This window comes from Camarhynchus parvulus, chromosome 25 (assembly GCF_901933205.1).
Source record: "Camarhynchus parvulus chromosome 25, STF_HiC, whole genome shotgun sequence".
Classification (NCBI taxonomy): domain Eukaryota; kingdom Metazoa; phylum Chordata; class Aves; order Passeriformes; family Thraupidae; genus Camarhynchus; species Camarhynchus parvulus.
In genome coordinates, this window is record NC_044595.1 from 1,431,131 (window position 1) to 1,458,148 (window position 27,018).

General features: G+C 61.5%; 6 protein-coding genes across 6 annotated transcripts; 3 read left to right on the plus strand and 3 right to left on the minus strand.

The window, feature by feature from the left end:
* Positions 1-1,644: 1,644 nt before the first annotated feature.
* On the minus strand, positions 1,645-6,962 carry LOC115913276 (cathepsin S-like). Its single transcript, XM_030965211.1, has 8 exons — positions 6,734-6,962; positions 6,191-6,381; positions 5,872-5,991; positions 5,260-5,415; positions 4,627-4,851; positions 3,321-3,486; positions 2,776-2,878; positions 1,645-1,765 (listed from the first exon to the last, which is right to left on the minus strand). The coding sequence occupies exons 2-8, from the start codon at positions 6,314-6,316 to the stop codon at positions 1,666-1,668; spliced, it is 996 nt and encodes a 331-aa protein (XP_030821071.1). The 5' UTR covers positions 6,317-6,381; positions 6,734-6,962; the 3' UTR covers positions 1,645-1,665.
* A 537-nt stretch (positions 6,963-7,499) lies between these two features.
* RPS27 (ribosomal protein S27) lies at positions 7,500-8,848 on the minus strand. The gene is made up of 4 exons (XM_030965207.1): positions 8,777-8,848; positions 8,410-8,518; positions 8,024-8,134; positions 7,500-7,624 (listed from the first exon to the last, which is right to left on the minus strand). Exons 1-4 carry the CDS (start codon positions 8,780-8,782, stop codon positions 7,596-7,598), a joined length of 255 nt encoding a protein of 84 aa, XP_030821067.1. The 5' UTR covers positions 8,783-8,848; the 3' UTR covers positions 7,500-7,595.
* A 433-nt stretch (positions 8,849-9,281) lies between these two features.
* On the plus strand, positions 9,282-11,428 carry RAB13 (RAB13, member RAS oncogene family). Its single transcript, XM_030965200.1, has 8 exons — positions 9,282-9,456; positions 10,048-10,108; positions 10,208-10,268; positions 10,367-10,444; positions 10,531-10,620; positions 10,903-10,968; positions 11,097-11,147; positions 11,229-11,428. The coding sequence occupies exons 1-8, from the start codon at positions 9,333-9,335 to the stop codon at positions 11,304-11,306; spliced, it is 609 nt and encodes a 202-aa protein (XP_030821060.1). The 5' UTR covers positions 9,282-9,332; the 3' UTR covers positions 11,307-11,428.
* Positions 11,429-11,937: 509 nt separating this feature from the next.
* On the plus strand, positions 11,938-14,093 carry JTB (jumping translocation breakpoint). The gene is made up of 5 exons (XM_030965205.1): positions 11,938-12,148; positions 12,232-12,275; positions 12,548-12,633; positions 12,719-12,798; positions 13,670-14,093. Exons 1-5 carry the CDS (start codon positions 12,087-12,089, stop codon positions 13,824-13,826), a joined length of 429 nt encoding a protein of 142 aa, XP_030821065.1. The 5' UTR covers positions 11,938-12,086; the 3' UTR covers positions 13,827-14,093.
* Positions 14,094-14,251: 158 nt separating this feature from the next.
* Positions 14,252-16,427, minus strand: CREB3L4 (cAMP responsive element binding protein 3 like 4). Its single transcript, XM_030965195.1, has 8 exons — positions 16,301-16,427; positions 15,982-16,179; positions 15,555-15,632; positions 15,368-15,474; positions 14,991-15,059; positions 14,847-14,922; positions 14,681-14,771; positions 14,252-14,513 (listed from the first exon to the last, which is right to left on the minus strand). The coding sequence occupies exons 1-8, from the start codon at positions 16,403-16,405 to the stop codon at positions 14,296-14,298; spliced, it is 942 nt and encodes a 313-aa protein (XP_030821055.1). The 5' UTR covers positions 16,406-16,427; the 3' UTR covers positions 14,252-14,295.
* Positions 16,428-16,694: 267 nt separating this feature from the next.
* Positions 16,695-20,074, plus strand: SLC39A1 (solute carrier family 39 member 1). Its single transcript, XM_030965193.1, is given in 6 exon segments — positions 16,695-17,068; positions 17,495-17,740; positions 17,970-18,100; positions 18,951-19,224; positions 19,227-19,313; positions 19,316-20,074. Coding segments are annotated over 5 exon segments (945 nt in total). The 5' UTR covers positions 16,695-17,068; positions 17,495-17,568; the 3' UTR covers positions 19,597-20,074.
* Positions 20,075-27,018: the final 6,944 nt, after the last annotated feature.

Below are 27,018 nucleotides of genomic sequence, written 5' to 3' on the forward strand. Positions count from 1 at the left end.
AGGATTTGGGATCCAACTCCTTTTCCCAAACAAAACCTCGCCCCAAAGCCCAATCCAGCTGCTGGCAACGAGCCACCCTCGCCCTTTTTCCAGCTGGAAATCCCATGGGAGAGGCAGCAGATCCCGCTGGGATCATCCTTACCCCTCATCCCGGTGAGATTCCCGGTGCTCCGATCCTCCCGGCCGCTCGGATCCCACCGGCAAGGCCGGGGTGGGATCCGGGGGTGAGGAATTCCAGCCCCGGGGACATTGTTTAGGGACAAAAGGGACAAAAGGGACACTGTTCCCTCGGGATCTCCATCCACCGACACGGAATTCTTGGCTGTGGGGTGATGGGAGCCGCCAAATGTTGGAATTTTTGGGGGGGGTTATCTCCAAATATCGGGATTTTGAGGCAGCAAAACGCAAATCTTTTATTTTCCGTGGAATATCTGCGATTCCAGCGGTGTCACACGGAGGGAAATCGATGGCCAGCATCGCAGCAGCTCCGAGGGAGGAACGCACGATCCCTGTGATCCTGATACTGGATCCCAGTGACACCAGTGATCCTGGTCCCCAATCCCAATGATCCCAGTGATCCCAGTACCTGATCCCAATGATCCCAGTGATCCCAGTGACCCCAGTGATCCTGGTCCCCAATCCCAATAATCCCAGTGACCCCAGTACCTGATCCAAATGATCCTTGTGAGCCCAGTGATCCCAGTACCTGATCCCAATGATCGTTGTGAGCCCAGTGATCCCAGTGATCCTGGTACTCAATCCCAATGATCCCAGTGACCCCAGTGATCCCAGTACCTGATCCCAATGATCCTCGTGAGCCCAGTGATCCCTGGGAGCCCAGTACTTGATCCCAAAGACCCCCGTGATCCCAATGATCCCAGAGATCCTTGTACCTGATCCCAACGATCCCAGTGATCCCTGAGATCCCAGTATCCAATCCCAATGATCCCAATGATCCCAATGGTCCCAGTATCCAACCTCAATGATCCCAGTGATCCTTGTACCCGATCCCAATGCTGCCTGTGATCCTGGCACCCAATCCCAATGATCCCAGTGATCCCTGAGATCCCAGTATCCAATCCCAATGATCCCAGTGATCCTTTCATCCAATCCCAATGATCCCAGTGATCCTGGCACCCAATCCCAATGATCCCAGTGATCCTTTTACCCAATCCCAATGATCCCAGTGATCCTGGCACCCAATCCCAATGATCCCAGTGATCCCGACACCCAATCCCAATGATCCCAGTGATCCTTGTACCTGACCCCAATGCTCCCTGTGATCCTGACACCCAATCCCAACGAACCCAGTGATCCCAGTGATCCCTGTACTGGATCCCAACGATCCATGATCCCACTACCCCATCCCTGTTACTCCTGTGACCAATCCCTGCGGGAATCACCATTTTACTCCCAAACGCCCCCAAACTTCCTCCCCGAAAAAAAAGAACTCCCTGGATGCCCGTCAACAACACTCCCCCATCCCACACCCCGGATCCCCTCCCAGCCCACAGATCCAACCACCAGACGATGCCCAGCGCTGGAAAGCGACCCTGGAGGTGGAGGAATCCCTGGAATCCACGGAAATCTGGAGCTTTGGGGAGGTGCCTGGAGCGCAGGTTTGGATCAGGTCTGGATCGGGTCTGGATCGGGTCCGGATCAGGTCTAGATGAGCGGGTAGGAGGCGTAGCTGGCGATGCCGCAGAGGTTGGAGGCGTTGCGGGCCATGCGGATGTACCCCGCGTCTCCGAAATGCACGCCCCAGCTTTGGGAACGGGGAGAAGGAAAAAAAAAAAATCCTCATTATTTTTTTTTTAAAGGAGAAGGTGCCAGAACCCTGGGATTCGTGGAACCATTCGGCGTGGAAACCCAGGGCACCACAGGGAATATTTCTCTGTTTGCTCTGGGGTGCCCTGACGCTCAGGGACACACTGATTTTGACCCTCATTCATGGAGAAAGTTTTCTAAACTTCAAGCTAGACTAAAATCCACAAAACTGGGAAATTATAGAGGGCAGTGTAGAAGTATCACTCGGTGAGAAATTTGAATTTTGGGATTTTTAGTATGCAAGATGGAGGGCACAGGGGATCGTCCTGGGTTTCTTCTTCACGCTTCTTCTTCCTCCTTCTTCAGTGGTTTGGGTGACGTTTTGTAATTGGGTGGAAAAAATCTGCACTGCGGGCTCTTTGGGACCAGTTATTGGGTAAAAAGGGAAAATAATCCAGGTGTCAGTTCTTAATTGGATAGTTTAGTCTTAAAAGACCTTGGAACAAGAGATTGTTGGCCATTTTTGGGCCTTGCTGCCCAACTCACAGTAGTGAGATTGTTTTACTGATAAGAAATTATAAACACAATAATAAACACCTGAGTCCCAACATGCATTATCATCCCAAGTGCCTTCAATCCAGACCCAGAGAAACCCACAACTGGTACCGCCACAATTTGGGTTGGAAAAGTCCTTGGAAATCACAAAGTCCAACTGTCCCCAAGGCTGCTGAGGCCACCACCATGGGAATGTGTCCCCAAGTGCCACATCCCCGTGGATTTGGGCAGCTCCAAACACAAAATTGTGGGATTATGGAGTGAATTGGGTCAGAATGGACCTTTTGGATCATCATTCCAACCCTCCCATGGGTGAACAAGCAGCTGGACAAGGCCCTGAGGGACAAGGTGGGAGTTTGGGGGTGTCCAGGGCTGGGAGTTGGACTCTGATCCTTGTGGGTCCCCTCCAGCTGGGAATGTTCCAGAATTCCCCGTGGATGCCCAGGGTTTTACCTGTTCTTCACCAGCCAATACTCCTTGTTTTCCAGGGAGCCGTACCCCACCACCAGCACCCCGTGGTTCACCTCCTGCGAGCACTGGGGGTCGTCGAACACCCCTGGGGAGGGAGAAAACCCGGAATTCCAACGGATCCCAGCCTCCCCCCAGGAACTCACCGCCAGCCTCCCAAATCCCACCCAGATTCCCAAGGCTCCCTCTCACCACGGAAGGATTCTGGGGTGAAAGGAAGGCAGAAGTGGATTTGGAAGGGTGGAAGGATTCTGGGGTGAAAGGAAGGCAGAAGTGGATTTGGAAGGGTGGAAGGATTCTGGGGTGAAAGGAAGGAAGAAGGTGGATTTGGGAGGTTGGAAGGATTCTGGAAAGAAAGGAAGGAAGAAGGTGGATTTGGATGGTTGGAAGGATTCTGGAAAGAAAGGAAGGAAGAAGGTGGATTTGGAGGGTTGGAAGAGCCCTAAAGGCGTCAAGACCATCCCACCCCAGCCTCCCTCCAGGAATTAACCCCCAAAATTCCCGAATTCCGCCCCGTCTGGAGGCCTCACCGGAGCGGTAGAGGAAGAAGCTGGGCCGGGTGGCATCGATGGCCACGGCCACGGGGCCCACGGTGGCCACGGCATCCCTGAGCGCGGCCTCGTCGCCCTCGGGCAGCTCCACGAAGCGGGAGCAGGAGGCGGCGCGGGCGGAGGCATTGTAGTGGCACGTGCCGTTCTGATGGGAAACGGGGAAAAAACGGGAAACGGGAGTGAGGCGGGAAACGGGAATGGGGCGGGAAACGGGAATGGGACGGGAAATGGGAATGAGATTGGAAACAGGAACCAACTGGGAAACGGGAATGAGCCAAGGAATGGGAATGAGGCAGGAAACGGGAATGAACCAGGAAATGGGAATGAGCCGGGAAACGGGAATGAGACAGGAAATGGAAATGAGATGGGAAATGGGAATGAACCGGGAAATGGGAATGAACGGGGAAATGGGAATGAACGGGGAAATGGGAATGAGCCAAGGAACGGGAATGAGCCAAGGAATGGGAATGAGACGGGAAACGGAAATGAACCGGGAAATGGGAATGAGGCGAGAAACGGGAGTGAGCTGGGAAATGGGATTGAGTTGGGAAATGGGAATGAGACAGGAAATGGAAATGAGATGGGAAATGGGAATGAACCAGGAAATGGGAATGAGTCAAGGAATGGGAATGAGCTGGGAGACAGGAACAAGCCAAGAAATGGGAATGAGACAGGAAATGGGAATGAGCCAATGGGATCCAGGAGCGTTCCCAGACCCCCGTCCGAGCCCCTCCAGTCCCGCCTTCCCCATCCTTGGTTTGTTTCCCACAGGATTCTCTGTCCTTTTTCCTCAAAAACATCCAAAATTCCAACTCCATCCCGGGGTTGGTTCCCCTTCCCAATCCCAACTAAATCCAGCACAAGCCTCCATCCTCATCCTCCTCCTTCCTGAAGCCCCCATCCTCATCCTCCCTATCCACAGATGCTTCTCATTCCCTCCAGGCCCCAGGAACAGCAGCTTTTCCCTCTGTAGCTCCACGTTGGGAGAGCTAAATCCCACTTTTTCTTGGATTGAGCTGTTGTTGCTCTGACCCATTTTCCTGGGATCGTGTTTTCAGGAGGCTCCTGACCCATTTTTCCCTCCCCTCCAGCTCGTTGCTTAAGAAATGGTGAAATAACCGGGTAGGAATTCCAGCTCCTGGTCCAGTCACTCCCCTCCAAATAATCCCAAGGTTCCTGGGCTGGCTTTGGATCCTGAGGTGCCACCAGAAAACCGGGGCAGGGGGAATTGGATGGGAGAGGAGGGAGGAAAACAGGAACAGCAAAAGAGGTTTCCAAGGCCCACCTGAGCCGTGTAGGGATAGGACTCCTCGGACTCGATGCCGCCGTTGTCGATGATGTACTGGAAGGCCTCCGTCATGAACCCCCCGGCACAGCCCTTGTTGCCGTACATCCCGGAGCAATCCACCAGGTTCTGGACGCTCAGGGACACCAGATTCCCGGTTTTCAGCTTCACCTGCGCTTCCAGCGCTCCCACGGCGCTGAAGGCCCAGCAGGATCCGCAGGCGCCCTGGGGAAGGAGGCGGGAGAGTGTGACGGTGCTCACAAGGGGAGATTTTTGACTCTGTCACAGAAGGCTTGATTTATTATTTCATGATATATACATATACTATACTAAAAAAGAAAAAGGAGAGTTTGTAGAAGCTGCTAAGCTAAGCTAAGAAAAGTAAAGAATGATAACAAACCAGCTCTCTCGGACACAGTCCGAGAGATCTCAGTTCTGGATTGGCCATTAATTATAAACACGCAAGTTGGGCCAATCCAGACAGATTTGTTGCATTCTACAGCAGCAGATAATCTATTGTTTACGACTTGTTGCTGAACTCCTCAGCTCCAGCAGGAAAAATCCTGAGAGAGGATTTTTCATGAAAGAAATGTCTGTGACAGGAGAGGCTCAGGATCCCGGGGCGAGGCTCACCTGGTTCTTCACCTCGGTCACACAGCCCTTGTCCCGCCAGTCCAGAGCCTCGGGGACGTCACGGAGCCGCTGGGATTGGGCTGGGAATGCGGAATTCCGGCGGGGACGGGGACGGAGCTGGAGCCCCGTCAGCGAAGCCGCCACCTCCTCGCTGGTCTGGTGGGAAGGAGAATCCCAGAGGGTGATTCCTGCTCTCTGTCCAGCCCCACGTAAGGGTGTTGGGGGTGCAGTGGGAATTCGGAGGTGGAACTGGCTTTGGGGGATCCTCAGTTTCTTGTTTTTCCATTTAATTGCCAGATTTTCGTCAGAAAAGGAAAAGCTCAGCTCCAGCTCCCCAAATCCCTGGAAACTGGGTCATAAACCCCCCTCCCCACATCTGGGATGATCCATAAATACCCCAAATGACCAGGACAGCTCCTGTGTGCCCCAAGTTCCACCCCAGGGAGTTCTTGCCTCACAGAATTCCAGAGCAGCCTGTCCCTGGCTGCTGGATCCCACCAGGATGGGCTGAGGGGGATGCCAGGAGGTTCCCCACCCCACATCCGCCAAAATCCTGGTTTCTGTCACCCTCCAAGGCAATTCCGGAGGGTTGGAACCGCTGCCAGCACCCACCATGTCCCCCAGGTGGTTCATGCCCAGCGTGTAGGAGCGGAGCCCCAGGGAGTGCTCCAGGTTGTGCAGGGTCACCAGCCGCAGGTTCTTCTCCCATGTCAGGCGACGGAGCAAATCCTCCTGGAATTCCAGCGGGGCCCTGTCAGAGCCGGGACAGCCCCTCCACAGCCATCCCACCCCCAGTTCATCCCAGTAAAAGCTGTTGGGAGCCCCAGCCGGGTCATCCCCGGGGAGCGGGATCGGATCTTCTCCAACCGGTGGTCACCGCCCAGGAGAGCCCCCCAGGACATTCCCAGCTCCCTCCCCGTCAGATTCCCACCTGGGGATGATATTCCTTGCCGTAGGATTTTTTCCAGAGCTCCCAGTGCCGGTCCAGCGCGGGGTCGGGGTGTCCCAGGGCCAGCACCAGCAGGGCCAGGAGGGCGGCGGGAGCCAGAGGCTCCATGGCGGGATTCGGAGCAGGAGCCGAGGGCTCGGAGCCGGGATTGACCCCTCGGTGACAAATCCGGTCTGGGCAGGGAGGTGACAACACCGCGGTGACCTGGTGGTGCCACCGGCCCGCCCGGACACGCAGCCCAAAATTCCCTGCAGGGGAGAATCCGGGAGCCAGCCCCGTGTCCGTGAGGACAGGCCAGGACACATCCGAGCTGCTGGGACAAATCCGTGCCCAAAAATCCCCAAATTCCCTGGTTTTACCCAAGCAATGCCCCCCAGCATGGGATACACCGACAATCCCACAAATCCAGGTGGAGCTCCGCGATAAGACAGACCCCAAATCCCCGTAAATCCACTTGTCGCGGAGTTTTACTTCCTCCAAGTGCTCCTGGGGCGGGGATTAAAACATCAAAGGCGCCCAAATTACCTCGAGAAGCTGCTCCGGGGTGGCTCCGACCTCCAGCGCCGGCAGGAGGGGCTGGGGAGGGGATTTGGGGTGGGATCCGGAGCGTTCCCGGGGCCGCCACGCCGGGATTTGGGGCGCGGGGCAGCGGCGGCGAGGGGAGAAATCACGAACCAGGAAATGAGGGAATGAGGAACCGAAAGTCCCAATTTCGATTTCAGTTCAGATCTGAGGGGCCAGCAGGGTCAGAGCTTCCAGAAAACACCCAGGAAGGGAGGGAAGGGGGGTTTGTCCTTCCTGCACCCCAAAAATGCGGGGTGAGAGCGGGGTCACAGCTCGGGGTGGGTTTGGGGAGCTCCAGGTGGGAATGGGGAGAGCTGAGCCCCCAGTTCACCCCAGAGCCCACCAGAGCCAGATCCGGGGAAAACATCCTGGTTATTCCACTTCAGATGGGAAAAGAGGGATGGGAAGAGGATCCATATTAGGATCAGAGCACTGATCCATGTTAGGATCAGCGTGGGGAGCAGGAGGCACGGATATTCCCAGTTCTTCCAGTCAAACCACGGACAGAAAAGGTTTATCCACGTGGAATTCCCAATTGAACATCCCCACAAGGGCAGCAAGGAGATTTGTCCCACCCCAGGGTGGTGGTGGCACCACCTGCAGCTGTATTCTTTGGGAATCACGGAATGCTTTGGGAAGGGATTGCAGGGACACCTCCCAGCAAGGAACTCCCTCCCCACATCCCCAAACCCCGCTGTCCCTGCAGCCAAGAACCAGAACTGACCCATTCTGGGTATTTTATCCAAAATTTATTAGCGGGAAGTGGAGGGGGCTACAGGGACCGGGCGGAATTGCCTTGTGTCTCCGTGGCATCCCGGCTGGCTCAGTGCTGCTTCCGCCGGAACGAGCAGCCTGGGGGGAGCAAACACAAACCCGCCAATGCCGCATCCCTCTGGGAACGGGAATTCCGCCTCTCCCAACCCCAAATTCTGGGGAATTCTGCCGCTGAAGGATCCCAAAAAACAGCCCCAAAACTGGCATTCCAACCCTCCGCCAGAATTCCAAAACTCTACTGAGAGGGGAATCAGCCCCGCTGAGGTTCCAAATCCCACTCTGGGATCCCAAATCCCCCCAGCCCAAGCAGGAATCAGCTCCTCCCAGGGTCCCAAAACCCTCCAGTGTGATCCACACCGTGTCCCCCCACCCCAAAAATTCCCAGATTCCCTCAAGCTCTCCTTGGATGGCACCAGCCCCGGATTCCTCCATCCCCCCTCACCCTCGGGATTCCCAAAGCCCCACCGGGATACCCACCCTCGGTGAGCCGGGCCTTGCCCCCCGTGGGCTGGCACAGCACCGTGGAGCAGCCCACGCAGAGCACCACGGTCTGGGCATGGCTGAACACGGTCGTGATCTTGTAACAGCCTGCGGGGACAGCGTGGGGACAGCGGAGTCACAGGGGGGGACACGGGCAGGGGGACCCCGACAAGTGGAGGGACAAGGCAGGAAACGCGTGAAGGGACACGAAAAGGGGACCCCGGGACAGCGGGGTGAACACGGAGGGAGAGCCCGGTGGGAAACGGGGAAGGACACGAAAAGACGGCGGGCCACAGGGAAATAAACACGTGGAAAGGAACACAGGGAAGGGCAACGAGAGAGTGGGGACAACAGCGGGACACGGGGAGACCCTCGGTGCCCACCGGGGCACTTGACGTCCATGAAGTAGGAGTTGGGGCTCTGCACCAGCCGCTTCTTCTTGTGCTTGCGCTTTTCCTCCTCGGGAGACGGGTGCAACAGGTCCTTGGCGAGCTGTGGGCACACCGGGATCGGTCAGTCCTGGGGGCACCGCGATCGCTCCCGCTCCCCCCCTCCGTCCCCTCACGCCGCTGCCGCCATCTTGGAGCTCCCCCATTGGCGCTCCTCGCCCTCAGCGCCCCGCGCGCCCCCGGCCCCGCCGCCCTCCCCGCGCCTTCCCCGCACCCTCCCGCCCCTCGCTGGCCCCGCCGGGAGCGGCCCCGGGGCGGCCGCGGGGGCGGCGGAGCCCGGGCAGGGTCGGGCCGCACTCACGGGCATGGCGGCGGCGGCGTGAGGGGCCGGAAAGGGACGGGCTCAGCCCCGCACCGCCATTTCCGCTGCGGGGCGGCCCCAGGGGCGGAAGTGGGGCGGTGCCGTCGTTGGGCTGCGGTGGCGGTGTTGACGCCATTTTGGGAAGGTCGCTCACTTAGCCGCCTTTTGGGACGGTCGTTAAAGTTTTGTCACTTTGAGGAAGGCACCCTCATTGCCGCCATTTCGGCCGGTCCTTTAAACTGTCGGAATTTAGGCAGGTGCCTCATTGTCAGTAGGATCGTTCGTGTTTCCGCCGTTCTGAGACGGTCCCTACGTTGCCGCCATCTTGGGGAGGCCGTCACGACCGTCCGCCATTTTGGGAAGGTCGCTGAACCGCTGCCATCTTGGGATGGTGGCGCTCGCGCCATTTTGGGAGTGGCATATCGGACTCGTGACGTCAGGCTATCCCGCGGTGACGTCATCAGGGCGTGGCGTCACTGCGGGAGGCGGGGCCGCAGCCAGGCCCCGCCCGGGGGGGCCGGCCCGGTCCCGGTGGCGGCGGGCGGTGGCGGGGGCCATGGCCAAGGCCTACGACCACCTCTTCAAGCTGCTGCTGATCGGGGACAGCGGCGTGGGCAAGACCTGCCTCGTCATCCGCTTCGCCGAGGACAACTTCAGCAGCACCTACATCTCCACCATCGGTGAGTGGGACCCCCCCCGGGAACCCCCCGGGACCCCCCTCGGGACCCCCCCAACGGGGACCCACCGGGATTCACCGGGACCCCCCCCAGTGGGACCCTCCCCAACTGGGAATCTCCGGGATTCACCGGGACCTCCCAACGGGACCCATCGGGATTGTTCGGGACTCCAATCCCGAGACCCCTCCGGAATCCCCCAACCGGGATTCACCGGGACCCCCCTCTCTGAAATCCCCCCGGGACCCCTCCCTGATTCCTCTGCCCCGGGACCCACCGGGACCCCCAAGCTGGGATTCACCGGGACCCTGGCACTCAGCAAGAGCCCCCATCCCAAAATCCGCGGGACCCCCACGGTGGAACTCACCGGAACCCCCCCCACCGGGACCCTACCGGGTTCTTCCCGGGAACCTCCACCCCGGCGATGCCCCGGGATTCCCATCCCGGATTTTGCCCCCCCCCGTTTCCCGGAGAGCCAGATGGTTGCTGGGCGCCGGCGTGGCGGCACTGGGAGCACTGGGAGCACTGGGAGCACTGGGAGGGGACTGGTTTTGCTCCCCAGCTCCCAGTTCCCCCCCCCGCCCCCTTTCCCCCCAGGGATCGACTTCAAGATCCGCACTGTGGATATCGATGGGAAAAAGATCAAACTTCAGGTCTGGTGAGTCGGGGATGAGGGGTGGCCTCAGGGAGGGTAGGAGACCCTCAAATCCGCCCCCCGAAATTCCTCAAAATCCCCAAACCCGCCCCGTTTCCACAGGGACACGGCGGGACAGGAACGCTTCAAAACCATCACCACAGCCTATTACCGCGGAGCCGTGGTACGGGGAGGGGATCACAGCCCGGGGGGGACCCCACCCCAAAACCGCGGGCAGGGGGTCCCGACCCCCCCCCCGTGACCCCCAATATTCCCCCTCAGGGCATCGTCCTGGTGTACGACATCACGGACGAGAAATCCTTCGAGAACATCCAGAACTGGATGAAAAGCATCAAGGAGGTGGGTGGGGGGATTCCGGTGGGATGGGGGGGTCGGGCGGGGTCGCGGAGGGTCCTGCCCGTGTTTCCCTCCCCTCCTCTCCCCAGAACGCCTCGGCCGGGGTGGAGCGGCTCCTCCTGGGCAACAAGTGCGACATGGAGGGGAGGAGGAAAGTGCAGCGGGACGCGGCCGAAAAGGTGGGAGGGGGCTCGGGGAGGGGGCTGGGAGGGAAGCGGGGTGCTGGGCGGGGGTCCCTGGGGGTGGGATTGGGGGGTTCTGTGGGGAGGGGGGGTCTGGAGGCGGCTTGGGGGCTGGGGACATGCTGGAGGAGTCTGTGGGGGCTCCATGGGAATTGGGGGGGCCACGGGAGGGTTGGGGGGGGTTAGTGGGATTTGGGGGGGGTCACAGCGGGTTTGGGGAGGGGTCCCAGGGGGCTGGAGGGGCTGCGTGGGGATCACAGGGGGGTCGCGGTGCCTCAGCTGGCCAAGGAACACGGGATTCGCTTCTTCGAGACCAGCGCCAAGTCCAGCGAGAACGTGGAGGAGGTGAGGGGAGGGGGGGTCCCTGCGACTGCACCCCCAGATTTACCGGGACGGGGGGGTCCCTCCCTCCTCCTGGGGGAGGGGTCTCCAAGCGCTGCCCCCCCCACTCTGAGCAGCCCCTGTCCCCCCAGGCCTTCCGCACGCTGGCGCGGGACATCCTGCACAAATCCTTCTGCAAAGCCGTGAGTGGGGCCGGGGTTTGGGGGGTCGGGGCAGCCCAGGGACCCCCCCTGCGCCCCCCTGACCCCCTCCTCTCTCCGCAGCCCCCCGGCAGCGGCAGCAGGGCCCTGCTGGAGCCCGGCCCCCCCCGGAAGGCCGGCGGGAGATGCTCGCTGGGGTAGGGGCTCGGGAGCTCCCCGAGACCCCCGGGGCAGCGCGGGCGCCTCTCCGGAGGGATCTGGGCGGGAATCTGGGGGGATTTGGGGCTGCCCCCCTCTCTCCTTGTGCCATAAAGCCCCGCTGTGCCTTGTCCCGGCTCCGGAGTGTCTTTGGTGGGAGCGGAACGGGGTCGGGATCACGGTCGGGACCGGGATTGCGATCGGAATCGGGATCGGAAACGGGATCGAGATCAATACCGGGACCGAGATCGGGATCGCGACCGGAATAGCAATCGGAGACGGGACCGGGACTGAGATCGGGATCGGAGACGGGGCTGGGACCGGTCTCGGAATTGGAGACGCGACCGAGATCGAAATTCCGATCGGGACCAGGATTGCGATCGGGATCGGGACCGGGACCGGGACCGAAACGAGCGGCGGCGAGGCCGCGCCCAAGCCACGCCCACAACACCAAACTTGGTTCTACACCACGCCCACCCCCAGAGCCACGCCCATTGTCGGCCGCATATCCACGCCCCTAATTAAACAAGGCCACGCCCCTAATTATTCTAGCCGTGCCCGTTATGGTCAAATCACGCCCCTTTCTGTCCTTTGGGCCACGCCCCTCTCTCCCATTGGCTGAGCCCGGCGCCGCCACCAGGCCCCGCCCTTCCCTTCCCGGCACCCCCGGCAATTCCAACATGGCGGCGCCGCCGTCGCGGCGGGGCCGGGCCCGGTAGTTCCCGGTAGTTCCCGGAGCATCGCGGGAGTTCCTGGGGCTTTCCGGCGGATCCCGCCGCCCCGATGGGGCCCGGCGGCCTCGCGGTGCTGCTGGTCGTGCTGAGCGCGGTGCCGGGCGGGCTGCGGTGAGCGGGGAACGGGGGAGACCGGGGAGTGGGAGGGACGGGCCCGGTGCGGGGCCCTCACGGCAGCTCCTCTGTGCCCGCAGCCCGGCGGCGGCGGCGGCAGTGGCGGCGAGCGAGGAGCGGCCCGGTGAGCAGGGCAGGGCCGGCGTTGGGGACGGTTCCGGAGGACTCGGGCCGGGATGTGGGGGCTCGGTCCGGTTCCGGGGGTTCGGACCGGGATGTGGGGGCTCGGTCTGGTCCCGGGGGGCTCGGACCGGTCCCTGGGGCTCGGACCGGGATGAATCCGGGTCTGGGAGGCTCGAGACGGCGGGGTCTGTCCGGTAGCGGGGTCCGGGGCTCTGTCCGGTCCCGGGGCGCTCCCCGCCGGTTCCCCCGTAACGCGATCCCCCCGCACCGCAGCGAGCCCCGCGGTGGCCACGCCGTGCTGGCGAGTGGAGCAGTTCGTGGTTGCCCAGGAGTGCACGCGGTGCTCCGGCTTCGAGATGGTGAGTGCGGCTCCCCAGGCTCGGGGTCCCCCCGTTATCCCCGGGGCTCTCTCCGTGACCGAGCCCTCCGTGCCCCCGTTGGCAGAAAACGATCCCGGCGTGCGGCCCCACCGGCTTCATCGAGAAGATCAACTGCGCCTCGTCCCACCGGGATGAGTACAAGAGGTGGGGCCGGGAATTAACGGGATCGGGGCTGGGAATTAACGGGGATGGGGGCCGGGAATTAACGGGGGATCGGGGCCGGGAATTAACGGGGATCGGGGCCGGGAATTCCCGCGATCGGGGCTGGGAATTAACGGGATCGTGGCTGGGAATTAACGGGGGATCGGGGCTGGGAATTAACGGGGATCGGGGCCGGGAATTCCCGCGATCGTGGCTGGGAATTAACGGGATCAGGGCTGGGAATTAACGGGATCGGGGCTGGGAATTAACGGGATCGGGGCCGGGAATTAATGGGGATGGGGGCCGGGAATTAACGGGGATGGGGGCCGGGAATTCCCGCGATTGGGGCTGGGAATTAACGGGATTGTGGCTGGGAATTAACGGGATCGTGGCTGGGAATTAACGGGATCGGGGCTGGGAATTAACGGGGATGGGGGCCGGGAATTAACGGGATCGTGGCTGGGAATTAACGGGGATGGGGGCCGGGAATTAACGGGATCGTGGCTGGGAATTAACGGGATCGTGGCTGGGAATTAACGGGATCGGGGCTGGGAATTAACGGGATCAGGGCCGGGAATTAACGGGGATGGGGGCCGGGAATTAACGGGGATGGGGGCCGGGAATTAACGGGATCGGGGCCGGGAATTCCTTTGGGATTGGGTCTGTGAATTCCTGTGGAATCGGAGCTGAGAATTCCAAGGGGATGGGGGCTGGGAATTCCACCGGAGCCGGGAATTCCCAGGCGATGGATGGGGCATCCCCGGGCTGTGCTCCGCGGAATCCCCAGGGGATGGGGCCGGGAATCCCCAGGCGCTGGACGGGGCATCCATTCATTCATTCATTCCTCGTTGCTGCCCCCGGGCTGTGTCCGCAGCTGCCGCTCGGCCGCGCTCGAGGCTCAGCGCTTCTGGCGCTTCGTGGGCTCCGCTCTGGGCGTGGCGGCGGCGGCGGCGGCGCTCGTGGTGCTGCGGCAGCGCGTGCTGGACCGGCGGGCGCTGGAGAAGGTCCGCAAACAGATCGAGTCCATTTAGCCAGACGCTCCCGAGGGCTTGGAGCCGCGAATTCCGCTGGCCCGGAGCCGTGGGAGGAGAGGCAGCCCCTGCTTTGCTGCCCGGACCTGGAGTCCTGCTGGGATCTGCCTTGGGAGAGCATCCAGGGCATCCCCCGGAGCGGGATGTGGAATTAATCCCTGGGTTTGTCCCTTTGGGGGGATTCCCCTGCCCCCCTCCCAGCGCTGGGATCTGCTTTGGGATCATCCTCCAGGAGAGGGATGTGGAATAAATCCTGGTCGTCGTTCCTGGAGTGGTGCTGTGGTTGTTTTTGGGGAGGATCCCTGGTTCCTCCAGTGCTGAGGGTCCCCAGGGGGGTGGAATGTGGGATAAATCCTGCTCCATGTGGCTGGAGCACGTTTGGCTTTTGGGGGCCCCCCCGACATTCCATGGGGTGCAAACAGAGTTCAGGTTTATTCTGGAACGTTCCCCCCACCCTGAGGTGCCCCCGTCACATCTCATCCCCGTGTCCCCGTGTCCCTGTCCCCGCGTTCTGCCTGGAGGAATTGGTGCCTGGATCCCTCCGGGGGGCGGGAATTCCATCCCCAGGCCCCTCCCCGGCTCCATCCTCCGATCCCGATCCCGGCTCCGGCCCCGACATCCACCGGGGGAACGGCGATTCCGGGGCCGCTCCCGGTTCCCGCCGCGTCAGGATGTTCCTGGAGATCACTGCGGGAACGGGGACACCGATGGGGCGGGAGGGGCTGTCCCGTCCCCATCCCGGTGCTCCCGTTACCTCCGGTGGGTCCGAGGCCGTCCCCGCCCCCCTCCCGGTGCTCCCGTTACCTCCGGTGGGTCCGAGGCTGTCCCCGCCCCCTTCCCGGTGCTCCCGTTACCTCCGGTGGGTCCGAGGCCGTCCCGGTTGCCGCCCCGACGGAACGGGCTGGAGCTGGGGAGCAGGATGAGCCCCAGCGACAGGAACAGGATCTGCGGGAGGGACGGGAGCCGTGAGCCCCGCAGCGGCACCGGGAGGGTCCCGGGAGGGTCCCGGAGGGGCCGTACCAGGACACAGGTGCCGGTCTGTGCGGGCTTGGTGGACGTTTCCTTGATCAGCGCCTGGAGCTGCCGCAGGAGAGACCTGCGGGAACGGGGGTCAGCTCCGTGTCCAACCGGTGCCTCCTCCCGGTGCCCCCTCCCGGTGCTCACCCGTTGCTCGTTTCCAGCTCCTGGACCTTTTTCCGCAGCTCCTGGTTCAGTGCTGAGCACGCGGCCGCCCTGCCCGGACAGAAAGAGGGACAATAACCGGGGAGGGGACACGCCGGGATAACGGGAACGCCAGGATAACGGGAATGCCGGGATAACGGGAATGTCGGGATAACCGGAACGCCGGGATAACGGGAATGCGGGGATAATGGGAATGCCGGGATAACCGGAGTGCCGGGATAACGGGAACGCCGGGATAATGGGAACATCGGGATAACGGGAATGCCGGGATAACCGGAGGGTCGGGATAACCGGAGGGTCGGGATAACCGGAATGCCGGGATAACGGGAACGCCGGGATAACGGGAGCGCCGGCCTCACCTGCTCTCCAGCTCGTCCAGGTATTCCTTCTTCCTCCTCCGGCTGTCCTGCGCCGATTGCTTGTTCCGGATCTTTCTCCGCACCTTTTTTAGGAGCCGCTCCTCGGCCTGGGGCACGCAGGGGTCACTCCTGTCCCCCCCCTCCCCCCGGTCCCACCGGGCCCCCTCTGGGTCCCCCCCGGCCGTACCTGGGTGAGGGGCAGGGCCCCGGGCAGGGTCACCCCCTCCTGCGCCAGCAGCCGCTTCTCCTCCTCCGTCAGCCGGAGCTGCGCGACAGGGACGGACTGGGGGTGAGCTGGGGGGACTGGGGGGACTGGGGGGGAACTGGGGGTGAACTGGGGGGACTGGGGGGGGTCTGGGGATGAACTGGGGGGATCTGGGGACGAACTGGGGGGATCTGGGGACGAACTGGGGAGGTCCAGGGGCGAACTGGGGGGGTCAGAGAGTGAACTGGGGGGTTCGGGGGTGAACTGGGGGGGTCTGGGGGGTGAACTGGGGGGATTTGGGTATGAGCTGGAGGGATCCGGAGTGGAACTGGTGGGACTGAGAGTGAACTAGGGGGGGCCGGGTGTGAACTGGGGGGTCCGGGGGCGAGCTGGGGGTTCAGGGACTCACCGTGGGCGGGGGGTCGGGCTGAGGGCCCAGCTGGATGCCGGGGAACAGCGAGGGGTCCAGGGCCGTGCTGAGGTCACAAACAACCTCCAGCAGCACCGGGGGCGGCCCCTCGGGCCGGGGGGGCTCCGGGCCGGTGCCGAGGCCGCAGGCGATGTCGGGGTTCACCGTCAGCCCCAGCAGCTCCTCGGTTCCGCTGCCCTGCGGGAACACCGGGCCGGGGGACGCGTGACGGGACCCCCGCGACATCCCGGTGTCCCCGCGACATGCCGGTGTCCCCGTGGGGGTCCTGCCCGCCCGCGCCCCTCCCGCCCCCACTCACATCATCCTCCGGGAGCGTCAAGGTCTGGAAGGCCAGTACCGGCACCGGGAGCGAGGCGGGATCCGGGAAGAGCCCGTCCGGCTCCGGGAGCTCCGGTGCCTCCATTGGGGTTCCCTGGGGACCCCCCCGCGGGATCCCTCGCGCCCCGACCCCCGGGGATGAACCCCCCGCGCCCCCTCCTCGGGGTGCCCCGGTCCCCGGTGGTGCCGCCGCCTCCGCCCGGTGCCGGCGCTGGGCACCAGGATCTCCGGGATCCCGGGGAACGCGGCCAAGTCCCGCCCCGTGCCGGGAAGGGCCGGGATCATCCCTCCCCCCGCGGGGCTCGGGGCTCCGGCCGCCCTACCGGGGCACCGGGGGCACCGGGGGAGTGCGATACCGCCCCGGAGGGTCTCGCGGGGGAACCGGGAACGGGGGAACCGGGCTTGGGGCGGCTCCGCTGGGGGCTCTGTACCGGAGCCGGTGCCCCCCGCGCCCCTCGGTAACGGAGTTCGGGGTGGAGGAACGGGGGGATGTCCCCGGTAACGGGGTCAGGGAGTGCAGGAACGGGGAGATCCCCCCGGTAACCGGAGGATTCCCCCGCCCCGCCCGGCAGAGCGGACACGTGCGCGCTCCCGGGGCCGCGGGGCCGCGCGGGCTCCGCTCGCTCCCCATTGGCTGCGCCGCGCGTCAATCAGCGACGGCACCGGGGATCCCGCGTCGCTATTGGCTGGGCTGGCGGCGGCACCGCCCCCCCGGAGTTCCCGGGACGCCGTTGGGATGCGGCGGGCGGTGAGTGCGGGGCGGGGGGGAGCGGGGCTCCCGTGCTCGGTCCCGGCCCCGTTCCTGTCCTCGGCCCCGGTTCCGATCCCGCTCCCGGAAAAGCCGATCCTTGACTCCCGGTCCGGGTCCTTATTTCCCGATCTCCGCTCGGTGCCGTTCCTCGGTCCCGGTTCGCAATCCCGGTTCTTGATCGCAGTCCCAGTCCCGGTCCTTGATCCCGATCGCGGTCGTGGTGCCCGGTCGCGGTCCTTGACCTCTAACGCGGTCTGTAATCCCAAGTTCCCCATCCCGGTCCCCGATTCCGGTCCCGCTCCTTGTTCCCATTCCGGTCCCTCCCCGCCGCCCTCTCCGTGTCCCGGGGCCCCGGCCGGGGGGTCGGTGCCGGGTGAGTCACCGGGGCCGGCGGGCGGCTCTGACCGGCCCGTCCCGTTCCAGCCCCGCTGCCCGGGGATGCGCAGCGCGGCTCGGAGCTTCCCCGGCGGCGGCGCCCGCTGAGCACCGGGAGCACGATGGACACCGGGATCGGGGACACCGGGATCGGGGCCTCGCTGGCCTGGAGCCCCGGGGCGGCCTCGCAGCCCCCGCCCGGGCTGGGGGTGAAGTTGGGGTCGCTGGTGCTGCTGCTGCTGCTGCCCCTCGCCTGCGGCCTCGCGCCCCTCTGGTGCTTCCGACAGCCCCCCGGTACCGGGAATGGGGGGGTCTGGGGGCGTCTCAAGGGTTCGGGGAGTGGGGGACTCATGGAGTTTGGGGGGTTCCCGGGCAGTCTGGGGGTGTCCGAGGGTTTGGAGCAGGCTGGAACCGGGGCTGTCCCCACCTCAGCGCTGTCCCCAAGGTGCCTGGCAGGGTGCAGGGCTGAGGGGGAGGGGGGAGGGGTCTCGTTGGGGTCTCAGCCCCCCCATTTCCCCCGCAGACCCCCGCAGCCCCGTGCTCAGCCTCGTGAGCTGCTTCTCGGGCGGGGTTTTCATGGGCACCTTCCTGCTGGACCTCCTGCCTGATTACCTGGGCAGCATCGCCGCGGCGCTGGAGGGGCTGCGCATCACGGTGAGAGCCCCGGGACACCCCCGGGGCCTGTCCCTGTCCCCACGGGTGTCCCTGTCCCCAGGAGTGTCCCTGTGAGAGCCCCGGGACACCCCCGGGGCCTGGCCCTGTCCCCACGGGTGTCCCTGGGATTGGGAAAGGAGCTGGTGGGGAGGGGGTGGCTGGTTTGGGGACAGTGCAGGGGGGACAGCGAGAAAGGGGCAAGGACAGAAGGGGGACAATGAGTGACAATGGGACAAGGACACAGTAGGGACAGTGAGAATGGGGCACCGAGGACATTGAGGATGGGGAAGAACAAGGGGGCTGGGACAACAGAGAAGGGACAGCAGGGCCAGACGGGTGCCAGCCCGAACGGTGACAACATCCCCCGGCGCACATGACACATGGACAGATCCTCCTCTGCCCGCAGCTTCCCCTTGGCACTGACCGTCCCCTTCCCCTTGGCACTGACCGTCCCCTTCCCCTGGCACTGACTGTCCCCTTCCCCTTGGCACTGTCCCCTTCCCCCTGGCACTGTCCTGTCCCCCCTGGCCCTGACCGTCCCCTTCCCCTTGGCACTGACCATCCCCTTCCCCTGGCACTGACCATCCCCTTCCCCTTGGCACTGACCATCCCCTTCCCCTGGCCCTGACCGTCCCCTTCCCCTTGGCACTGACCATCCCCTTCCCCTGGCACTGACCATCCCTTCCTCCCTTGGCACTGACCATCCCCTTCCCCTGGCCCTGACCGTCCCCTTCCCCTTGGCACTGACCATCCCCTTCCCCTGGCACTGACCGTCCCCTTCCCCTTGGCACTGTCCCCTTCCCCTGGCACTGTCCTGTCCCCCCTGGCCCTGACCGTCCCCTTCCCACAGCTGCAGTTCCCCCTGCCCGAGTTCATCCTGGCCATGGGTTTTTTCCTGGTGCTGGTGCTGGAGCAGGCGACGCTGGCGCAGCGCGAGCTGGCCGAGCCTCCCGAGGAGTCGCGGGCGCTGCTGCCCAACGCTTCCTCCATCCAGGCCGCGGCTCCCGGCGGCGGCCCCGGCATCCCGGTGGGCTCGGCGGTGCCCGGCGCCCCGGGCGCTGCGGGCCGGGCGTTGGCGCTGGCGCTGGCGCTGCGCGCCGTGCTGGAGGGGCTGGCGCTGGGGCTGCGCGAGGGCGCGCGGCGGCGCTGCGGGTGCTGCTGGCCCTGCTGCTGCACAAGGGCGCCGTGGCCTTCGGCCTCTCGCTGGAGCTGCTGCGAGCCGCCTGCGCCCGCCCGCCGTGGCCTCGTGCCTGGTGCTGCTGGCCCTGATGTCCCCGCTGGGCGTCGGGTGGGCACGGCGCTGGCGGCGGCGCGGGCAGCGGCAGCGCCTGTGCCGGGCCGTGCTGGAGGGCTTGGCGGCCGGCACCTTCCTCTTCGTCACCTTCCTGGAGATTCTGCCCCAGGAGTTGGGGGTGCCGCGGAATCGCATCCCCAAGGTCATCCTGATCCTCGCCGGCTTCGCGTTGGTCAGCGCCATCCTCTTCGTCAAGGGGTGAGATGTCGCCGGCCTCAGAGGATCCCGTGGAGTTCATGGATCCTCCTTCGTCCTCCTCTGCGAAGTGCCAAAGTGCCTCTCCCAGCTCTGTGCCTCAGTTTCCCTCTCTAAACTGCCCTCTTTCTCAAGCCCGGCCTGGGATCCCCCATTCTCGCTCCTGGAATTCATGTCCCACCCTGCACCCCCCCGTTTTCCAAAGTGCCAAAGTGCCTCTCTCAGCGCTGTGCCTCAGTTTCCCCATCTGCACAAGGGATCGGTGCTGCGACCCCCCCCCCAGGACCCCGGGAGGGGGTAAATGTCCCCCCACCCTATAACCACAAGTGCCCTTACGGACTCCCCCGGATTTTGGGGGTGTTGGATGAAGCAAATAAAGAACTGAACCCCAAATTGCTGCCTGTGCCTGGGGAGGCTGGGACGGAATTTGGGGTGGGTGTCGCAGTGTCCTCCACTTACCCTCCTGGCTGTATGGGCTGGGGGAGTCTGGTACCCCCTAATCTTGGGTGTGGGGAGGTTTCTGCTCCGTTCCCAGGCTTGGGGAGGGGGTGACCCCGCTGTACCCCCAGAGCCGCCCCCATTTCTGAGCCCCTCCATGCTCGTCCGCCCCATTCCCCTCACAGCGCAGGCCACGCCCCTCCCAGAGGCCACGCCCCTTCCCCCGCCCCGCGCTCTCGCGCTGCTCTCCGGGATTTGTAGTCCCAGCCTCATCCCCCCCAGTACTTCACAACCCGGTGCCTCCATTTCCCAGCGCTCCCTGCGCAGCGCCCGCACAGACCACTGGGAGTTGTAGTCCAGACGCTTAGTGCGCCCTGCGGTTGGCACGGCCTGCTGAACTACAGCAGGGCCTGCCCCCGGTGCCGGCCGCTGTGAGGAATGAAACCCTGGAGATGAGAGCTTTTCTTCAGGGCAGTAATTGCTAGCTGATGGTAATGAAGTTGATAGGGTCTTAATTTGAAGCGTTGGTCTGTTGTTAAACGTTGAATGTTCGAGTTGCCTTTAGTTGCCGTTGTTAAGCGTTACATAATAATAAGGGTTAGATAACTTGGGGAATTTGCTGTTAACTTACATAATTATTCTTTAGTGACTGTTAAGTAGTACTCCAAATGTAACTAAGCCGGGTGGAGAAGAATATTAATTATATGAATGGTCTAAATCTCCTTGAGATCTCTGATTAAGGCTATCTACATTATAAATAAAAATAAGAAAAATAATAGCCCCCAAGGCAGCATAAGGGTTAAGTACGTGCCAGGTTCACCCTTCTCTGAGTTATCTGCTCCTAAGGCACAGAAAGAAATGTAGTTGTCCCAAAATTAGAATCACTGCTTTTTGGGAGGGTTCAGGGGTTGTCCCACCACTGGGGTCACTGGATCCTGACCCTAAGGGGACACACAGGACACGGGGACAGACAGACACAGGGACACGGGGACAGACAGACACGGGGACAGACAGACACAGGGACAGAGGACACGGGGGCAGAAAGGCACAGGGATGGACAGGGACACACGGGACACGGGGACAGACAGACACGGGGACACAGGGACAGACAGGACACGGGGACAGACAGGGACACGGACACACAGGACATGGGGATGGACAGGCACAGGGACAGACAGACACAGGGACAGAGGACACGGGGACAGAAAGGCACAGGGATGGACAGGGACACACGGGACACGGGGACTGACAGACACAGGGACACACAGGACATGAGGACATGCAGGACACAGGGATGGACAGGCATGGGGACACACAGGACATGGGGACAGACAGGCATGAGGGCAGAAAGGCACAGGGACAGACAGACACACAGGACGGGGGACAGACAGACACAGGGACACAGGACATGGACACAGAGGACGCAGGACCCATGGGGACGCACGCACAAAAGGACATGGGGGACATACAGGGGACACACGGGGACAGACAGACACAGGGACAGACAGACACAGGGACAGAGAGGGACACACAGAGTGGTGGAATCCAGATTTGGGCCGGGTTTAGGGTTTGGGGTTTAGGTTTAGGGTTATGTGATCTGGAAGAAACTCGTGGCACCGCGCTCAAGGTTATTTGCCAAAATTCACGCGGCATCACGCACAGAAATGCAACTTGCACATGGAGATTAACCACTTGAAAGCTTGAAAAATGTACAGAAATATGACCTATGAAAGAAATAAAAATCGCGTGTGATTTGGGGCAATTCTGGGGTGGGCGTTTTTGGGGTGATTTGGGGGATTTGGAGAGATTTTGGGGGGGATTTTGGGGAAATTTAGACGGGGGGATTTTTATGGAGTTTTAACCGGGATTTTTGGGGGGGATTTTGGGGTCTCACCCCCCCGTCCTTTCCGTCCCCCCTCAATGCCCCATCCCCCCGCGGCTCCGGGGCTGTTGGGGACGTTGGGGACAGCGCCGCTCGCGCCGGGGGCAGTTGGGGACATCTCGCGACAGCCGCTGCCGCTGCCGGGCCCGGCGACAATCGCGACATCCCCCAATGGCGACACGCGACAGCCGCCCCTGCCCGGGATCCGCCTCCCTCCGTGCCGGGGACACCCCGGGCTCCCGGGGGCCCCCCAAACCCCCCGGTGGCACCTCGGTCCCTCCCGGTGCCCCCCGGGATCGGCGGAGGCTCCGCAGCAGCGCCGGGGCTCGGAGCCCGCCCGGGGAGCGCCGGGTGCGGGGTTTGGGCACCGGGAGGGGAACGGGGGCACCGGGGGCACCGGGGGCACTGGGGAGGGGGGATTTGGGCACCGGGGGCAGAATTTGGGGAACGGGGAGAACCGGGAGGGAACCGGGGGAACCGGGAACCGGGAGGGAACCGGGGGAACCGGGAGGGAACCGGGAGGGAACCGGGGGCACCAGGCAGGGCTGGGGATGGGGGATTTGGGCACCGTGTGCGGGATTTGGGCACCCGGGGGTATTTTTGGGGGTGTTGGGGAAATTTAGAGGGGTTTGGGGTGATTGTAGGGGATTTTTGGGTTGATTCAGGGGGATTTGGGGTAGATTTTGGGGGGGCGATTTAGGGGTGGTTTTGGGGCGATTGTGATTTTGAGTATTTGGGGTGGATTTTTATGGGATTTTTTGGGGCGGATTTTGCAGGGACTTTGAGGGGATTTTGGGGCGGATTTTGCGGGGATTTTGGGGTCTCACCCCGTCCTTTCCCGCAGCCCGAAGGCCGCTCCAGCCCCATCGTGCAGCTCCACGATGTCACCAATGTCACCGGCGCCCCCGGAGCGCTGCCCTCGCTCCGGGACAAACCCAAAACCATCCGGGTCATCACCAGGGACCTGATCCGGGAGCTCATGTGAGGCTCCCCAAATCTGCTAATTTTATCCCCAATAAAACGTGATTTTTTTCCTAGAAAATCCGGGATTATTTCCCCCAAAATTCGGGATTTTTTTGCCAATAATTCAGGATTTTTTAAAAAATGATTTTTTAGCCAAAAATCTGGTGGCTTTTCCTACCAAATCTGGGATATTTTCCCCCAAAAGTCAGGATTTATTACCTCAAAATTCACGATTATTTCCCCCCAAACCCAGGCTGTTTTCCCCCCAAAATTTGGATTTTTTTTCCCCCCAAAATGCAAGGATTTTTTTTCCCTAAAATCCATGACTTTTCCCCCAGAATCTGGGATATTTTTCCCCTGATGGTGCTTTGTGTCCCCCAGAATTCCCAGGGATCGGCCGCCGGCCTCGCTCATCCTCGGCAATGAGGAATTCCAGCGGATCCAGGAGGAGGCTCAGCCGCCACAGCAGCTTGGGGATCGGCTGCGGATCCTCAAATCCCGCCAGGATGCGGCTTTTGTGGGCACCTCCCGATTCCCTGAGCCCCAATTTTCCCAATCTTCCAGATTTTCCTGATCCCGACATCCCCGCTCCTCCTCCTTTTCCTGATCCCGCTTTTCCCCATCCCAGATTTCCTCATCCCGATTTTTCTGATCCCAAATTTCCCACTCGCTTTTCCCGATCCCCCTCTTCCCAATCCCTTTCATTTTTATCCCAGTTTTCCCAATCCCTTTCATTTTGATCCAAATTTTCCCAATCCTTTTTTTTTGTTCCAATTTTCCCAATCCCTTTCATTTTGATCCCAATTTTCCCAATCCCTTTAATTTTGATCCAAATTTTCCCAATCCCTTTCATTTTGATCCCAATTTTCCCAAACCCTTTTTTTAAATTTTAATTTTCCCAATCCCTTTCATTTTAATCCCAATTTTCCCAATCCCTTTCATTTTGATCCCAATTTTACCAATCCCTTTTTTTTATTCCAATTTTCCCAATCCCTTTTTTTAATCCCAATTTTCCCAATCCCTTTCATTTTGATCCAAATTTTCCCAATCCCTTTTTATCCCAATTTTCCCAATCCCTTTTTTTTTTATTCCAATTTTCCCAATCCCTTTCATTTTGATCCCAATTTTCCCAATCCCTTTCATTTTGATCCCAATTTTCCCAACCTCACTTTTCCTGATCCCTCTTTTCTGGGCCCCGGCTTTTCCCGATTCCGTTTTTCCTCATCCCGATTTTCCTGCTCCCGGGAATGCCTCAGGATGTCCCCTGGGATGTCCCTGAGAATGTCCCCCAGAAATGTCCCTGGAAATGTCCCCACGATGTCCCCACGATGTCCCCACAGGAGCAGCTGCGGCGAGCGCGAAGCGCGGAGCTGGGCAGGGACGAGCAGCAGGACAGGGACAAAGAGAAAGAGAAAGAGAAAAAGGGAGAGAGGGCAAAGAAGGTGAGGCTGGAGCAATTTTTTGAGGAATTTTTGGGGGATTTTTGAGGAATTTTTGGGGAATTTTTGAGGAATTTTTGGGGAATTTTTTGAGGAATTTTTGAGGAATTTTTTGGGATTTTTTTGAGGATTTTTTTGAGGAATTTTTGGGGAATTTTTGAGGAATTTTGAGGAATTTTTGGGGGAATTTTGGGGGAACTATGGGGCATTTGGGGGTCTCTCACCCCAAAATCTCACCCCATAATTTGATGGATTTTGCGGGGGATTTTGAAGAGATTTGGGGAATTCTGAGGGATTTGGGGGATTTCGGGGTGATTTTGTGGGGGCTTTTGAGGGGATTTTGTGATTATTTTTATGGGATTTTGGGGGGGATTCTGTGATTATTTTTATGGGATTTCAGGGGGGATTCTGTGATTATTTTTATGGGATTTTGGGGGGATTTTGGGGGGGATTCTGTGATTATTTTGGGGGGATTTTGGGGGGGATTCTGTGATTATTTTTATGGGATTTTGGGGGGATTTTGGGGGGATTTTGTGGGGATTTTGAGGGTGGATTTATGGGACGATTTTGGGCTGATTTTGGGGTCTCACCCCCTTTTTTCCCCCCAGATTTCAGGCCCCTCCAGCCCCATCGTGCAGGTCCGGGACGTGAGGAGCGCCCCAGGCCCGGTGCCTCAGGACAAACCCAAAACCATCCGGGTCTTCACCAAGGACGTGGTCCGGGAGCTCGTGTGAGGATTTGGGGACCCCCGAGGGGATTTGGGGACCCTCAGGGGCTCAGAAGAGATTTGGGGACTCGCAGGAATTGGGACCCAGAAGGGAATTGGAGACTTGGAGAGGATTTGGGGAACCAGGTAGGATTTGGGGACTGTGGGGAATTTGGGAGCCAGAGGAATTTAGGGACCCATAGGGATTTGGGGATGCAGATGGGATTTGGGGACTCAGGGGACACCAGGAGCTGTCCCCATGTCCCTGATCCCGGTTTGTGTCCCCCAGAATTCCCAGGGATCGGCCGCCGGCCTCGCTCATCCTCGGCAATGAGGAATTCCAGCGGATCCAGGAGGAGGCTCAGCCTCCGCGGCCGCTCGGGGATCGGCTGCGGATCCTCAAATCCCGCCAGGACGCGGCTTTTGTGGGCACCTCCCGATTCCCTGAGCCCAAATTTCCTGATCCCAAATTTCCTGAGCCCCGATTTTCCCGATCCTGCTTTTCCTGAGCCCAATTTCCCCCATCCCGATTTTCCCCACCCGAATTTCCTGATCCCCCTTTTCCCAATCCCACTTTTCCCACTCCCCTCGTGCCAGGGACCCTGGAATGTCCTAGAACTGTCGCCCAAGGAATGTCCGTGGGAATGTCCCTGGGAATGTCCCCCAAGACCCTGAGACTGTCTCCCCAGGAATGCCTTGGGAATGTCCCCCAGAATCCTGGGAATGTCCCCTCAGGAGGCTCGGCAATGTCCCCAGCGGTGTCCCCAGCGGTGTCCCCAGCAGTGTCCCTGTCCCCAGCAGTGTCCCTGTCCCAGCAGTGTCCCCAGCAGTGTCCCAGCAGTGTCCCAGCAGTGTCCCTGTCCCCAGCAATGTCCCAGCAGTGTCCCCAGCAGTATCCCCAGCAGTGTCCCTGTCCCCAGCAATGTCCCAGCAGTGTCCCTGTCCCCAGCAGTGTCCCAGCAGTGTCCCAGCAGTGTCCCCAGCAGTGTCCCGCAGTGTCCCCAGCAGTGTCCCAGCAGTGTCCCAGCAGTGTCCCCAGCAGTGTCCCAGCAGTGTCCCTGTCCCCAGCAGTGTCCCTGTCCCCAGCAGTGTCCCCAGCAGTGTCCCCAGCAGTGTCCCCAGCAGTGTCCCTGTCCCCAGCAGTGTCCCCAGCAGTGTCCCTGTCCCAGCAATGTCCCAGCAGTGTCCCTGTCCCCAGCAGTGTCCCTGTCCCAGCAGTGTCCCCAGCAGTGTCACCAGCAGTGTCCCTGTCCCAGCAGTGTCCCCAGCAGTGTCCCTGTCCCCAGCAGTGTCCCTGTCCCGCAGGAGGCGCGCAGCCGGGCCCGCAGCGCGGAGCGGCGGCAGCAGGAGCTGCGGGAGGCGCGGGCGCGCTCGGAGCTGGAGCTGCGGCGGGAGCAGGAGCGCCGGGAGCTGCGGGAGCGCGCGGCCGGGCTGAGGCTGGAGCAGGAGGACGAGATGCGGCGGCTGAACTCGGTACTGCCAGAACCCTCCTCTTTTCCCTTTCCCATTCCCATTTCCCTTTTTCCTTTTCTCTTTCCCATTCCCATTCCCATTCCCCATTTCCATTCCCATGTCCCGCAGCTCCTGTTGACCACCTGCTGTTGATGACCTGGACAGGCAGGAGAAGCTCCAGGGCTCCCATTTCCCATTCCCATTTCCATTCCCGTGTCCCACAGCTCCTGCTGAGCACCCGCTGCAGCTCCATCCTGGAAAGGCAGCTGGTGGAGAAGCAGCAGATCCAGGATTCTCATTTCCCCCATTTCCCATTCCCATTCCCATTTCCCATTCCCATTTCCCATTTCCCATTCCTATTTCCCATTCCCATTTCCATTCCTGTGTCCCACAGCTCCTGCTGAGTGCCCGCTGCAGCTCCATCCTGGACAGGCAGCTGGCGGAGCGGCGGCAGATCCAGGAGGAGCTGCAGGCAGAGGAGCAGCGCCTGGTGCAGCTCATGGACAGCGAGTGGGAGAAGGAGCTGCAGCTGGAGGAGGAGCTGGAGCG